The sequence below is a fragment of the Takifugu rubripes genome, chromosome 6 (genome assembly GCF_901000725.2).
Source record: "Takifugu rubripes chromosome 6, fTakRub1.2, whole genome shotgun sequence".
NCBI lineage: Eukaryota > Metazoa > Chordata > Actinopteri > Tetraodontiformes > Tetraodontidae > Takifugu > Takifugu rubripes.
The window spans coordinates 6,291,777-6,306,461 of record NC_042290.1 but is presented as its reverse complement, the minus strand read 5'-3'; the positions used below and the strand labels follow the sequence as shown (position 1 = coordinate 6,306,461).

Below are 14,685 nucleotides of genomic sequence, written 5' to 3'. Positions count from 1 at the left end.
TTGTATGTGACACCATCTATTTTAGCGCGCACGGGAATATATGGGAAGATCGATGTTGTGCTGTTGCAAAGATTTTCAATAAAGTCTCCTTGAATTGAGTTTTATTGATTTAAAATATAAGAGTAAATGAATGTGGCTATTGGTGCAATTAGAAGTCTTCCTGTTTATTATAAAGGTGGCTTCAGTGAGGACTAAAGTATTGCTGACACATGAAAGAAAACAAGACGTGGATCTAATCCGTTCATGAAACAATAGCGCCACCAAGTGGTATCGCGTGGGCTAAGCAACGAGGGAGTGGTAGAAAACTGTTTGACGACTTGTGTTTTGGTTTTTTTGTTGTTGTTGGTTTTCTCCCTACCATCTGATAATTTGACCAACCATTAAATACACAAAAAGACATTTTATAGGTCCAGATCATGGATCTTTTTGTGTTTCCTACTAACATTAAAAAAACAAACAAACACAACATGACCTAATAATATTTTTAAAGATGTTCTATTGTATTGGATCATTTTAGTCCCCTTTGTGCCCCTCTATACCACATCCATTAAACTAAGGATCTAGCCTAGTGATACAGTTGTAGATCAGCACATAATTAAATGTATAAATAGCATATTAAGGTCTTTGCATGCCTTTCAAAGCTCACATATGCTTGTAGTAAATTTGATTTTACAATTTATTTTTTGGTATTCCGGCTAGTAATAACATAATCTTTTTATCCAAATGGAATGAATTTATTAAACAAACAGACAATGAACAATGAAGTAACAGTGGACAGAGTACAGATATTGACATCAGAAATGGTTTTGTTCAGAGATTGAGGATTTACTGTATTTGGCTTATTTTTCCAAACAAGTTTAATTACTGTATATAGGTAACAGAAAATATTTTCTCCGAGTTTTGTTTACAAATGTGAGGTATTCTTAGCTCGCTTAATGTCTACAACAGATTTACAAAAATAAGAAAAGAAGGAAAAAATTCACATATTTGCATATTATTCTAAAACAGAAGTTATAGTATAGTACATAGTCCTGGTACAGTACATGGTTGGTTACTATAGAGGAAAAATAAACAACGTAAAGCAGGATAACAAAAATTAGAAAAATAAAAGATAATTAACATTGTAATAAATTTGTTCTCTGGAGCCCCAAATTTACACATAAAAAAAAAAAAATCTATAAACTCCAAGACCAGTTGGGCAACTGATAAATAAACTTGTCAGAATGAGTAACATTGCTTCAGCCAACAGAAATTTGCTCAGTCTGCAACCACGTTAACATTAAATAACATTAAATTAGAAAGAGGGGATCCACTGTATACAGCAAGATTTGCACAGTTATACACACTTGTGTCCAGCTTCAACAAAGAAAGTTTGTTCAATTAAATCTATATGCACTAGCTGTGTCTAAAAATATTACATACAGCTGCAGGGGGGTTTGTACAAGAAATAAAGGAAACCTTATTCTTGAAATACATCAAAGCCTGTGATTGTTCCTGGATACATCAGGAGAAATCTGTAGATAGCTTTAATAGAGTAGTTTTCAATTAGAACAGTTTTGACACAGAAAATAGTTGACTGTAAAATTTAAATGGGATAATAATGCTTTATGGATGCTTTTGCATTATATTACAATGACTTTTTAAATTCTTTAAAGCAATCATGCACTATAAAGTCTTTTCAGCAAAGTGGTGTAATTACAGCACTATGGCTATCACCGTAGGCAATTTAGCACCATGTGTTAGAGAGAGGATGTAATAGCATATGTGTGTGTTTACTTGGGTTCTGGGGCAGATTGTCCTCTCTCATGTGGCTCAGTTCTCTTCTTTACCGGTAAAACTCTGCTCTGATGTGTTGGCGAGTGTCTAATAATTTCCACCTTCATGTTTTTTTTGTTGTTGTAGGGAACAAACACTCCACAGTTGTAAATACCTTGCTAAAAAACTACTGAGAACTTGAGTTTCATGCTCTTTCATCTCTAACCATCATCATGACGCTATGTAATCCTCAAAATTTTCCATGGCACCTGGATTAACAGTGTATGATTAATACCTATACCCCCTTATTTAATGCGCTCTCAAAGAGGATGGTTTCTGTGAGGATTCAGATATCATTACCGAGACAGGCACCAGTCTTTTTTCCCCATATGGAGCACCAGTAAGTATAGCTGTGAGTTGTGCTCAGTTTAGGCTAGAACCTGCCTCTGGAGTTATGTCAGAAAGATCCCAGGGAGAAATAAAATGTTACACCTGAAAAATCCTTCCATATACTGTATGTTTTAAAATATCAAATTATCTTTTTATTTTCTATTGCACTTGAAGGTTATTTCTTTACATAAGATATACAGGTATAAAAGATAATAATAATAAACATATATTATGTACATTTAACTGATCCCAAAAACTTTCATTCTTCTCTTTTAACAGAATTCCTGGTATGAAGTACACACAGTATACAGATGGTATACAGTTAAAAAAATAAGTTACTCTAATGTCCTGTGATAACTTGGCCTTTGTCTCCCTTCACTTAGTAATGTTCAAGAGAGATTGCTTGGCATAGAGCCCTTCTCTTCTCCAACCTGGCATACTTATGGAGATCCTTCTAGAAGAGCATGAAGAAGCCTTTGCTGTGTGAGAAGCTATTAGTGCAAGAACTCCCCGTCTCCTCCACAGCTCTGCCGCTTCTCGGCAGCCCTGCACCCACCCCCCCCCCCATCTGTGTCTGCAGTCCAATGGGAGGTTGGCAGAGTGAAGCTGGATCTTTTTGGATGGAGGATCCATAGACTGGAGGCAACTGCTCTGATCCCCATGGATGAGAGAGGGCATCACTTGGGATGATCCGCCCCTCTGCGTTCAGGTGACTTAGAATGAACCATCACAGAAAGCAAACAGGGCCTATTTCTAGGTGGAAATGTGAGCCAGGGTTGGTCTCCGGGAGGTTGTAGATATCAACCACAGGGAGCAGGGTGGGGTCCAGGGAGTGGAACACAAAATGAGTCTGATGCCAGCGCCCATCTTTCATCTGTAGACACAGAGAGAAAATGTTTTTTGGCCATTATATTAAAATTAGAAGCACAGAATGACAGAAGCAACCAAGGGAACTAATATTTCAATGTTACCCAGCAGGAGTCTTCTATGACCTCTGGTTCAAGCTCCCCTCCAACCTCGAAAACCTCCCCACTCCAGGCTTTGAATCTCACTGACCCCTGGGTGGCTGTCAGATCCTCTGCTGACCTCCAAACTGAGGTGTTCAGGCAATGGATGGTGATGTGCTGCACTGCCTCTGAGCTCAACAGATGCAGGAAGTTCAGCTGGACGCGGCCAGGGCTGAAGGCCGGCTGCTCGGAGAGGCAGGACAAGTGCTGTTAACATAAGCTATTCTTTTTAAATCTGCAAGTGGAAGATTGTTCTTATGTATTTAATACCTTGGATGCTGTCACTGGTTTGAGGCAAGTCTGTCCACCTCCAGTAAAGTTACAGGACACCTCTATGGTATCTGACGAGCAGCCCAGGTTAGGGTCAATCCAATAAGTGCCTGAAAATATCATCAAATTTGGATTTCTTTAGGCCACCTAAGCATCTCTCTTTCTCTCTCTGATACACAAACACACCCCTCACCATCATTTAACTTCTGCTCACAGCTGTGAAGGTCCCTGCAGATGCGTGCGGGGTTGTCCCGAGTTCCAAGTGGGTTCTTCAGGCTCTGGATCAGGTTGCTGAGGTAGTGGAGGGTCTTAAAGATCTCTGCACCCTGGTCCAGCGTCGGCAGGTCCATCATTGGTTTATTCTGGGTGACAGTAAAAAAGTGAGTTTGTGCGAAGCACAAGATTTTAAGAGGTATTTTAAAAAGACTCCACCAACCTCTGTCCTGAGTGGAGTGTGTGAATCCATCAACAAAAGACCATCTTCCTGCTGTAAAAAAAAAAAAAAATCTTACTTGATCAGCAACAATATGACATACAAATTGCAACAACTTCAAGTCATTCGGGAAATTAGTGAATTATGACTTACAAATGACGCAGGAACAGCTGGGCGACCCTGAGAAGAAGAGTTATTGAGACAATAAATTATCCTATACTGCCAAATTTGACATGTTGGACATGCACATCATTGTTAAATATGTATGAAGAAACGTACTGGAGGTCCACGAGGTCCACGAGGTCCAGGAGATCCCTAATCAAATAAAAAAGTACATTCTGGGTGAAGTTATTGCTTGTCGGTAGAATATCCAAGGTAGTTTTCTGTGTCAACTGGACAGTCAACTTGTCAACTTGTCCAGTTGTCACAGAAAACTACCTTGGATAACTATGACCTGGATGACTGAGAATCTACACAGACATCTTGTCGGTAGTATGCATGTATGCTCACAGTGATACACAATTTGGAACAGCAGAAAAGAAGGTTCAGACCTACCCTTGGTCCTTGGAATCCCTGTTCAAAGAGAGTACAAAATGTATTTTTAGCTTCATTTTTAGCTTCATTTTTATAATGAAGTGGACAGAATGCACATTAAATCTTCATCACAACTCACAGTCTCTCCACGATTGCCCTTTTCCCCTCTTGGACCCTAAAATAAGATGTGTACAGTTAGTTTACTGAACCATAAGGTAGAAATGTCAATCTTTTTCTCTGTCTTTATCACAGTACGTACTGCACTTCCATTAGGACCGTTAATTCCCACAGGGCCAACAACTCCTCCTCTGCCCTGGTGAATAATAGGAGAAAACAAATGAATCTACCCTTTCAGCATTGTGCATCAGTAGATTACATTGCTGGGGTAGTTACCATGGTACCCTGTGGCCCTTTTGGTCCTCGTATACCCTTTGCCCCAAAGTCTCCAGGAGGACCCTAAAAACCAAAAATAATCAATTTATATGCTTTAAATACTTGTCATAACCGATACACTCATTCATATCTGCTGTTTGTTTACCTTTGGTCCAAAAACTCCCAGAAATCCTGGAAATCCTTGTTCCCCTGTGTCGCCCTATGCAAGAATTTAGCAAAGATTGAGGGAAAGGTAATCGTCCAAAAAACAAATGAAATGTGAGAAAATCTTTTTTGCGTTAGTTAGCGAGGATGACGCTCACAGGTTGTCCTTTAGGTCCCGCGTCTCCTTGTGACCCAGGTAGTCCCATTCCACCTTTGAATCCTCTTTTGCCTGGAGGTCCACTCTGGCCGCGAAGGCCCTGTTCACCCTAGGAGGAGTGAAATACTCAGTCATATTTCCACCACCATCAAACCACACCTTGCCATTGTTAGCGATCCACAATTCATCTTAAGTTATCTTAAGATGCTGCCTCACTGACAACCTGTGCTTTGCCTTTACCTTTGGTCCAATGGTGCCCTGCTCTCCTGGAAGTCCTGGAATGCCAGTTTTACCACGTGATCCAGCTTTGCCAGGAAGGCCAGTCTCGCCATCATCCCCTTGCCCCCCCTGAATGAACATCAATACCACATTTTAAATGTAATCATCAATAACCCCTCCCCAAAATGCCCTGCTACTACTGCATCATAGTATAGGCATGATCTTGCTAGAAATGGACATAAAAAGGTGTCTTATTTAGTCTCACCGGCATGCCTTTACTGCCATCTTTTCCTGGGGTTCCATCCATCCCTGGCATTCCCTCCTGTCCCTCTGGACCGACCACACCTCTTGGACCAGGCAAGCCACCAACACCCTGAAGAGATTAAAGGATTTATCAGTCTTGCTGCTTTATTTTACATCTGAATCAAGCGTATAATATTTGGTTTCTAAATCAGTTTTCTAACCTGTTCAAGTATTTTGATTACAAATACATGTATGCAATACATGCATGCAAATTGTGTCATTTTCACTAATGCAGTTCACTGACATATATGTCCATGTTGTAGGATTACCTCTGTTCCTCTGGATCCTTTCGGTCCTGGCTGCCCCTTTTTGCCTATATGACCCTTAAAACAGCAAAAATAAGCTTGAATTATATTGTTCTCCTAGATCTTTGCCAGTTGTAATGCTGTAAAATATAATTAACAAAGCTGTATCCTCTGCTAATGTTCCCAAATGATAAAACCAGCCAGCCAATGAAACTAGAAACCATCAAATGTGCACATAGTGGCACTTTTGCCCAAACCCACAGCAGATAAAATGTTTATGTTTTGACATTCTTACTTGATCTCCTTTTGCGCCTTTGTGTCCTTGTTGCCCACGGGGTCCAGGATGTCCCTGTAAATCACCAGACAAATGTCCAAATGTCATATTGTCAATGCATATTTGTTAACAGATCTGTGTATGGAAGTCACCATCGGGTTTTGACACTTACAGGAAGTCCCGGAGCTCCAGGTCGGCCTCTTTCTCCATCCACGCCTACCTGACCCTGCAAAACAGTGACAATAGATGGAAACCCAATGGAAAACAGATAAATCATCTGGAAATCATGCAAGGTTCCATACTTTGTAACCCGGATCTCCTGGTTCTCCTCTCTCTCCTCTGTCCCCTGAAGGACCCTATTAAAGCAATGGATATTTAATAAACTTTAAATATTTTAATCTATATTGCTCCGCATGGCAGCTGATGAAGAGAAAGCTCAGCACAACTTACAATATCACCCTGAGGGCCTGGAGGACCTTCTACTTTCCCGTCATCTCCCTGCTCACCCTGCAAACAATAATCATCTAGTTTAGATATTTAATTGCAACATAGCAATTTGTTCCCTTTTGCAAATTCATTTAAACAACTGGTATGACTGCATTTTCTGTAAGGACATTAATACTTATACCTTTTCACCTTTTGGTCCTGGACGCCCCATTGAGCCCTGCGGTCCCTGGTGACCCTGCAAAGACAGAAATCAAATGATACTCCAAAATCATTGATCTAAAAATGTGCTTCATCCTACTTAAAACGCTGTAATCTCACCTCATATCCAGCAATTCCAGGTTCACCTTGTTGACCCATTCGACCAGGAGCGCCCTTAAGGGGACATTTTCCATCAGTGACACCTCATTTCAAAATATTAGATGTCATTCAAACTTATGATGAAAATGAATGATATCATTACTGGTCCACTTTACCACGTGCCCAATTGTTCCTCTGGACCCCTTCTGCCCAACAAAGCCTGGTGGTCCAGTCTTCCCCACTGGTCCCGTCTCCCCGAGCTGACCTTGGTGACCTTTGGAGCCCTAAACGTGTACAAGTAAAGTCAATACATGAGCCATTTAAGTCAGTTAATGTTTCTGCAGGTACAGTCATTGTTTTCTAATTGATGATATAAAAGATTAAGGTTAATACCTTTGAACCTAGTTTGCCTCTTTCTCCAAATTTTCCAGGTTTCCCTTCAGGACCCTTCACATAGAGAACAATAAGGAAAGAGCTCAGCACTGGGACTCAAGGACTATTAAGTCACTGTGGAAACGTGACAACAGGGCAGACCACTTACTCTGACTCCAGTGAGCCCAGAACTTCCAGGTGTGCCTTCCTTTCCCTTTAGCCCATTTTCACCTTTTTCTCCTTTGTCGCCCTCTTGGCCCATATCGCCTTTATCTCCCTGAGGGCATGCACGTACACAAACAAGAATACTAATGACTATAGCTATAATTACTATAGCTGCTATTACCAGGACGTTGTTTGGATCCTGAATCCTAGCAGCAAAAACACGTGAGTAGTTTTGGAAAGTGGGTCACCTTGGCTCCATCAGGACCAGCTGGGCCAGCTTCTCCCTCTAGGCCAGGCTCTCCCTGTTGTCACACATATTCAAATAAAAATATTTAAAGCAGGTGCCACAGCCAATGTGGAGTGAAAATATTTAGTAGTTTACCACTATAAACATACCCGTTGTCCTATTAGCCCCTGTTCTCCGATGTTTCCAGCCTGTCCAATGTCTCCCTGATACAGACGAAACATGACTGTGATCCAAAGAGTCATGCAGTGTTATTAATACTGTCCATGGATATCACACCTCACCTTCTCTCCTGGCTCTCCAGGAAGACCTGGCTCCCCAACCTTTCCTGGAGGACCCTTCAGTTGCATTGATGATAGAGAAAAAACATTTTAAAGGGTGGGTATGTAATAAATTCATACAGGATGAATGAGGATTCAATATTTTATATACATCAGTGCATCTGATATGTGAGCAAAGTTTCTCACCTTTTGACCGATTTCTCCCAGCAGTCCCACTGTTCCCGGTGGCCCGGGTGGTCCCTAAATATGACAATACATTTATATTTTTCATTTCCTTTAAAAGGTAACAGAATAAAAAAAACAACAACACAAATGTCTGGCTAGTGCAATCAACCCGTCCACAATTTTAGTTCTAAATCTTTAAACTTTTGGCATTTATACTTGATAAGTTCACTGTGAAACAACAATATTCCCTGGTTGCCACCAAATAAGGGTCTCATTCTTTGGTAGATTACCTCAGGATTTATTTTCCTGGGTTAAACACAATAAAACTTTGATCTTTTTAATATTTTAACCTGAGAAGAACTGAGTTATATTGATTGTGGTGGAGTTACTGTTGCCCTTGCAGTCAGATGCTTTCATGTCTGCCAAGGAAATATTTTTATTCAATAGATCATCAAATATTAAATCCGAGCCAATGATTTTTCCTCTAAAGATAGCTTTTGTTTGAACATCTTGGTTTTTTATGCTCTGGATTATGGAGACTTTTTTCTCAGTTGTATTGAGCCGTTCCCGCTGACATTGAACTGTTGCAGAAATGGTGCATAAACGCTGTCTTCCCATGTTCACAGACACTTTCACTCTCTTCCTCAGATACAGTTTATGTGGAAAATCATTTATGTATAGGTCACCTCTTGTAATTAGAACTGTACAGACTGCACAATCACATTTCCTAACGGAAACTGTTCGTACTGTTTAAAGAAAGACCAAAAGGTGATAGCTGGTCATTTAAATTCACCGGAGCTGTCAAATGCTACAACTAAACAACTTTGAGATATTGAGAGTTATTTTCTTCAGCAAGTTCAAAGAGTGTCTGAGCCATTCATACTACTAAAAAAAAGAGGACGCATGCCATTTTCCAATATTACCGAGACAAAACTGAGCGCACATAAATTACATTTTATAAAAATCTCTTTTTTCTTCAAAAACAAAAATCGCAAAAACATTGACAAAGAAACTGGAATGTATCCCTGCTATTACAAATCCCCCTTCATTTCATTCAAAGGCAGTAAATCCATTCAGTCGCCCAGCAGGATCATAATTCACTTTCTCAGCACTACAAAACAGATGCAGGAGAGATGAGAGAAACATCTGGCTGCTCTCAAGGAAATATTTAATTCTGGTGAACATATGCCCAAGCACTCAAACATGTCTCGTAAATTTCCGTCTGTTATTTTTTCCCCTTTTTGCTGACAATGCTGAAAGGAGAGTCCCATTAATTCATAATACAACTAATTATACATTATCCTCCCCCCTCTCCTCTCTCTCTACCCAGCCAGCGATCAGCAGGAGGGTCCCCCGACATGAGCCTGGTCCTGCTCAAGGTTTCTTCCTGTTAAAGGGGAGTTTTTCCTTGCCACTGTTGCTTGTCTGGGGTCAGGCCCTGGGATGCTGGAAAGCGCCTTGAAACAATTTTGATTGTATAAGACGCTATATGAATAAAGATTGATTTGATTTGATTTGATTTGATTTGATTTGAAAAAAAAACGTAGATGGACTCGAGTAAAAATTCTGCAGCATTTGCAGGAAGAAAATATAAACAGGAAACAAAATGAAAAATAAGCACAGTGGAAGACACAGGGGGAGGATATCCAACTAGTGAATATCAGGCATAAATATGGCGAAAATATAAACAGCGGGGAAATATTCAAAGGTTAAAAGGATTACATGGCTCATACCGGCTCGCCTGCTATTCCCTTGTCTCCTGGAGGCCCTGATGGTCCTTGAACACCCTGAAGTAAGAAAGTGAATTTTCTTACATGCTCAAGCACTGTTGCAGAGAAATGCAACCGTATATGTCAAACTTTTGATAGAGGGGAACATGATACGCACAGCGTGGAACTGTGTTCGTGTACATGTATATGTTCTACAAGCATTTAAAACTTACAGGAAAACCTTTAGGTCCCGGTTCCCCAGGCTCACCAATCTTTCCCTGAGAGATGTAAAAGTATTAGCAGGAAGAGAAAAAGGGAATTAATGAAAAATTACTTTAACATATTTTCTGAAGCATATTCTACTTTCAAATTCACATAAGAAGCTATGCAATCATATAAGGACAATATATTTCCTATACATCTGTTTTAAGTCACATGCAGCATGGAGCTTTGCTGCAGACTTCGTATCTCTAATATTTTTAGTGTGCAGCTACGATGTATGTACGAAGCTCCTCAAGGACGAGTTCTTCTCCAAAGTAATATATTTCATCTGACGGCCAACTTCCTGTCTTCTAAAGCTTTCCTAAATCACTTTGATGCCTCTCCTCAAGAGAGACACAAAGCACCAAAAGAAATAAATGGCAGGAAGGAGGAGGAAAAGCAGAGTCTTACCTGTGGTCCAGGGAAGCCCATTTTTCCTGGAGGACCATCAGAGGCCTGTAATGACAACGATGGATGAAAGATATCATCCATGTGACAGATGGTACATTCATTGCTATTTCCTAGTGACTGAAAATCTGCCAATTGTTGTAGTTCATGAAAGCATAACAGTTCTACAATAATCAATTTCCAGTGACAATTTATTTATATATATATTTAAAAAAAACACACACACACACACTTTAAATGAGGGCAGGGGCTCACCTTCTTGCCCTCTAATCCAGACTCTCCTGTTGGACCATCAGGGCCTATCGCTCCCTGAAACATAAGACAGTTGTAACTTCACCGACAGGGGTCGCTGTAACACTGCCAGAAGCCCAACAACGCACTATAAATAAACGTCTCTATTTAGGGCAACGATGCCAGTAACTCCCCATGTCAGGGGCCTGTACCTGCACCCACACGTGTTCTATGACAAACGGGGAAGGAATCTGTTGTGAACTGCTGCTTCATGATGTCACGTGCTGTATTGGTTGCAGGATTCAACTTGACCACAAACTAAACATGATTACACTTAAAATAAATCCCAAAACACCCCAGTACTGATGGACCAGTGTGTGACAGCTTACACGGGTGCAGCTCTCAATCCAAATCAATTGCATAGCGGCTAACAAAGTGTGCAGCAATAATAAATTGGGGCCAGACAGTGGAGCGATATGCATCTTCCCTCCTCTAAGCTGTGATTGATGGTGATTTAGTGAGATATTAAAGATGGCCAGCGACTGATATCACCGCTTGGATCGTCTTAACGCATAGAGCTCGTTAATAACAAGCAGAAAATGGAAAGAACGCATGAACATAACATAACACAGCCAAGCAGGAGTGCGAGTGATTGATGACTGAGTAGAGTCGGAGATTGGCCCAAGGAGAACGCCGCTACCTGAAGTGCGATAAGCCTATTATACACAGAGCTGGATAAGCAGCACTCATTAACATTCCTGTCTGGGGTACCTGCTACCCACTGCTTGCGTTTACATAGGCTGATTAGCCAATATGGAGAGAAAATATTGCACCAGCTGCAAAAATTCTCCATCTGGAAAATAAGGGTTTGAAGATGCTTCATTATCTTGTCTGACAGCAATTAGGGGCATTTAAAAAAAACAAAAGGTTTCAGAGGCATGCAGAAATATCTTCAAAACAATCGTAAAATATCTATTTCAACTATCTCGATTAGAACCTTTCGTGAGAGTATTAATGCCTTCAATGCGGAGAACATTAGCAGAAGATTTGTCAGATGTTGTGGAGAATTATTAGAAGGATTAGTCAGACCCCAGACTGCTCGGGGTGGATGTTGACAACTTTGTGCCTGTGACTTAAAGTAAAACAGAAACCCAGAAAATCAAGACAGTACTACTAGTAACCCCTCACAGGGGCTGTTTCATCACTTGCATCTGATTTTACAACATTTTTCGTGTTCCTTTTTGAAAGTTGGGTGGTAAAATTTGAGATCAGTTGCATTGATGTCATCATCAAGCTCTTATTTATGCTGTACAATGGTGACGTCTCAGCGAATGCTTACATGTAAATGTACAGTGTAGGATTTCCTTAGTAATGCATATGACCATAAATTACACATCTAAAACCTGATGCATTTCATCCTACATTACAGCTGGATCAGTAAAGATCATTTCAACGGCAAAGCAAAAATCAAGGGTTCGTGTTGAGCAGCTACTCTCTTCTTTTTGTAATCCAGAATGCTCCAAATGATTGAAAATAATGGAAAGATAAAAACTGATGAGCTCCTTGATCTCATGTATCTGCAGAGTGAAAGCCGCCGAGCCAGATGAGCTTTTCTGCAACAAGCCGTCATGGGCGTCACCGCTGCCTTCATTCGGAAACCAAAACTTCAAAAACAAAGCTTTTCATCAATACAGCCTTTCAACTTCCAGTGAGTTGAAACAGACCCCAAAGTTTAACTGTCAAGGGCTTGTTGCATACAAGCACTCATCAGCCTCTATTTATCGCATGTGTCCGTGGTTGGACGCGCTCCACCACAGCGCATCTACACTGACAAAGTAACAGGTAGGGACAGGTTTTTTGACTCACCCGTAAGCCTTTGGGTCCTCTGATGCCAGCCGGCCCAGCAGCTCCTGGCGGGCCCTGATGAATATAAACAAACTTGGATGAAGGGGAGAACAAAAGGGGATATAAAACAAAGGTTTACACTGACAGAGCACAGAGCCCCCTGGTTGTTGACCCCTGGGGGGAGGCAGAGCGACCTCAGGAACACACTATAGGGTTTGTTGTTAGATCTGTCAGTCACACCAATTAAAGTGCCTGCTCTGGAATCCTGTCCTGCTGTACCCAAGAGCCCCGTATTTATGTTTGTTTTGGTGGCTCGGTGGCCCCCATCTTCAACTGTGTCCTATATTCTGTCAAACCAGGCAATGGCAAGTGGAAACGAAGGGCAGGGGCACCTTCTAATTGGTTGTAGGTGTTGGGTTTTTGATTGACAGGAGGGTAATGCGGTTTCAGCTGGAGCCTGCCAGCTCTCATCATGCTCAGAGAAAACTTTGCAAACACACGGCGGGCTATTAACACAACATGTTAATATCATCTACAGGAACTCAAAGGCATCTTTGTTAAGCCACCGGCCCTGCGACTCCTTTCCCAAATCTTTCCTGACACAGCCGCACATATTCCATAGAGCCTCACAATATACCTCTCACTGATGAACATATGCAAATATAGTCAAGTGAAAAGATCAGAAAGAAGGAAATGAAGAAAAAAAAGGAGCAAATCAGTGCCAACTTACTGGTCTGCCTGGTGGTCCTATGGGTCCAGTCTCACCTGGTATCCCTGTGTGGCCCTATTATATGTACATAAACACAGATCTTGGATTACTACCAACACAACCGTAGAATAATATAAGAAAATGTTATATATTACATAAGAATTAAAAGCGATGAATCTTTCACACATTTTTTTACAGTTTAGGCTGAGAATGTACAAGATAAAGTTTTGTTTTGCGTCACAAAGTGGGTCACTGTCATGCACAAGCACCTCTGAAGCAATGCCCTGCAACACCTGGAGAAGGCAGAAAGAGATTTTATATCTGAAAACACGCTGCTTCTCGCTGCTTTTCCTTCAGTTTTATGGGCACGCCAGTTCTGACCGGCCCATTAATAAAGCATAACTATGTAATGGGAGGCATTTTTAGTGTAACCGCTCCGATCAGCTGGACGTAATAAAACCCACTTTGCCGCGCACACAGCAGCATGGTAGACAGCTCTGATGTCATTCATTCAACAGTAAAAATAAAAATAAATCGTAAATTCAGTGTGAGCTCTCTGTCAGCAGCTATAGATGTCTGCTGGTCAACTTCTTTCACTTGCAATGATGTCGTTTTTTTTCCGGGAAGTCTGTTTTGCAGCTGAGACAAACAGAGAACTTCCTTATAAATGTTCGGAGGGTGTGCGTGCGCGTGCGAGGTTAAGTCTCCAGCTTCGTCCAACTGGCTCTCTATGAACAGGAACCTTTTCCCTCCAGCAAGAATGATGACTACATTTTTTACACTCCATCCGCTCACACGTCAGACGGTGCGTAGCAAACCGGCACAGTGTGACAGGAGAGACACTTGGCCTGTTTGGTTGAGGTGTGTAATAGTGACATTAATTAAAAATATATACGTCAATATATGGGTCAGACAGATAGATGGAATAATGATGAAGATTCAGTCTTTGCTCCTCTTTATTACTTTCAGCAACCTAAGGTGCAGTCAGCGTTCCAGTGTGACTATTCCATACTCAAAAAGGGGCTGTAAATCATTTCGAGTGATGCTTTGGATCTGTTTAAACCAATGTTATTTTTTCCAGCTGCATGGCTCCTGCCAAGACCTTACAAATCAATAAAAAAAAGTGTGATGCTTTCTTTTTCCTTGTGCATGTTGTGTTGGCAGTGACCACTTTACAGTATATTCCCCTGGGAATAACTCACTATAATTTAAGATGGCTGTTAGGCTTATCATTAAGACATTACCCCCCCAAAAAAATCCCAAACTATTACACCTTCGTCGTCTCTCACCGTCGGTCCCTTTTCTCCGGGTGGTCCGGGAAGGCCTGTTTCACCTCGATCCCCCTAAAAATACACAAGAACAACATTTAGCCATCTAAGTCTTCCTTGTGAGGAATATTCAAAAAGCAAATAAAAATGTTTTTCTTT

The 14,685-nt window shown here is 41.0% G+C and overlaps 1 protein-coding gene across 1 annotated transcript in view; it reads right to left on the bottom strand.

The window, feature by feature from the left end:
• Positions 1 to 712: 712 nt before the first annotated feature.
• col27a1a (collagen, type XXVII, alpha 1a) overlaps positions 713 to 14,685 on the bottom strand; it is a 47,677-nt gene continuing 33,704 nt past the window's right edge. The window contains exons 26-61 of the mRNA XM_011604630.2: positions 14,548 to 14,601; positions 13,280 to 13,333; positions 12,571 to 12,624; positions 10,729 to 10,782; positions 10,477 to 10,521; positions 10,038 to 10,082; positions 9,829 to 9,882; positions 8,117 to 8,170; positions 7,934 to 7,987; positions 7,802 to 7,855; positions 7,654 to 7,707; positions 7,410 to 7,517; positions 7,262 to 7,315; positions 7,045 to 7,152; positions 6,890 to 6,943; positions 6,753 to 6,806; positions 6,575 to 6,631; positions 6,427 to 6,480; positions 6,297 to 6,350; positions 6,146 to 6,199; positions 5,875 to 5,928; positions 5,568 to 5,675; positions 5,324 to 5,431; positions 5,085 to 5,192; positions 4,928 to 4,981; positions 4,783 to 4,845; positions 4,649 to 4,702; positions 4,529 to 4,564; positions 4,411 to 4,428; positions 4,135 to 4,170; positions 4,009 to 4,035; positions 3,859 to 3,909; positions 3,616 to 3,784; positions 3,423 to 3,532; positions 3,117 to 3,335; positions 713 to 3,019 (exon numbers count right to left, since the gene is read on the bottom strand). Coding sequence (XP_011602932.2) covers positions 2,873 to 3,019; positions 3,117 to 3,335; positions 3,423 to 3,532; positions 3,616 to 3,784; positions 3,859 to 3,909; positions 4,009 to 4,035; positions 4,135 to 4,170; positions 4,411 to 4,428; positions 4,529 to 4,564; positions 4,649 to 4,702; positions 4,783 to 4,845; positions 4,928 to 4,981; positions 5,085 to 5,192; positions 5,324 to 5,431; positions 5,568 to 5,675; positions 5,875 to 5,928; positions 6,146 to 6,199; positions 6,297 to 6,350; positions 6,427 to 6,480; positions 6,575 to 6,631; positions 6,753 to 6,806; positions 6,890 to 6,943; positions 7,045 to 7,152; positions 7,262 to 7,315; positions 7,410 to 7,517; positions 7,654 to 7,707; positions 7,802 to 7,855; positions 7,934 to 7,987; positions 8,117 to 8,170; positions 9,829 to 9,882; positions 10,038 to 10,082; positions 10,477 to 10,521; positions 10,729 to 10,782; positions 12,571 to 12,624; positions 13,280 to 13,333; positions 14,548 to 14,601 — 2,535 coding nt within the window. The 3' untranslated portion in view covers positions 713 to 2,872. The remainder of the gene's footprint in view (positions 3,020 to 3,116; positions 3,336 to 3,422; positions 3,533 to 3,615; positions 3,785 to 3,858; positions 3,910 to 4,008; positions 4,036 to 4,134; positions 4,171 to 4,410; positions 4,429 to 4,528; positions 4,565 to 4,648; positions 4,703 to 4,782; positions 4,846 to 4,927; positions 4,982 to 5,084; positions 5,193 to 5,323; positions 5,432 to 5,567; positions 5,676 to 5,874; positions 5,929 to 6,145; positions 6,200 to 6,296; positions 6,351 to 6,426; positions 6,481 to 6,574; positions 6,632 to 6,752; positions 6,807 to 6,889; positions 6,944 to 7,044; positions 7,153 to 7,261; positions 7,316 to 7,409; positions 7,518 to 7,653; positions 7,708 to 7,801; positions 7,856 to 7,933; positions 7,988 to 8,116; positions 8,171 to 9,828; positions 9,883 to 10,037; positions 10,083 to 10,476; positions 10,522 to 10,728; positions 10,783 to 12,570; positions 12,625 to 13,279; positions 13,334 to 14,547; positions 14,602 to 14,685) is intronic.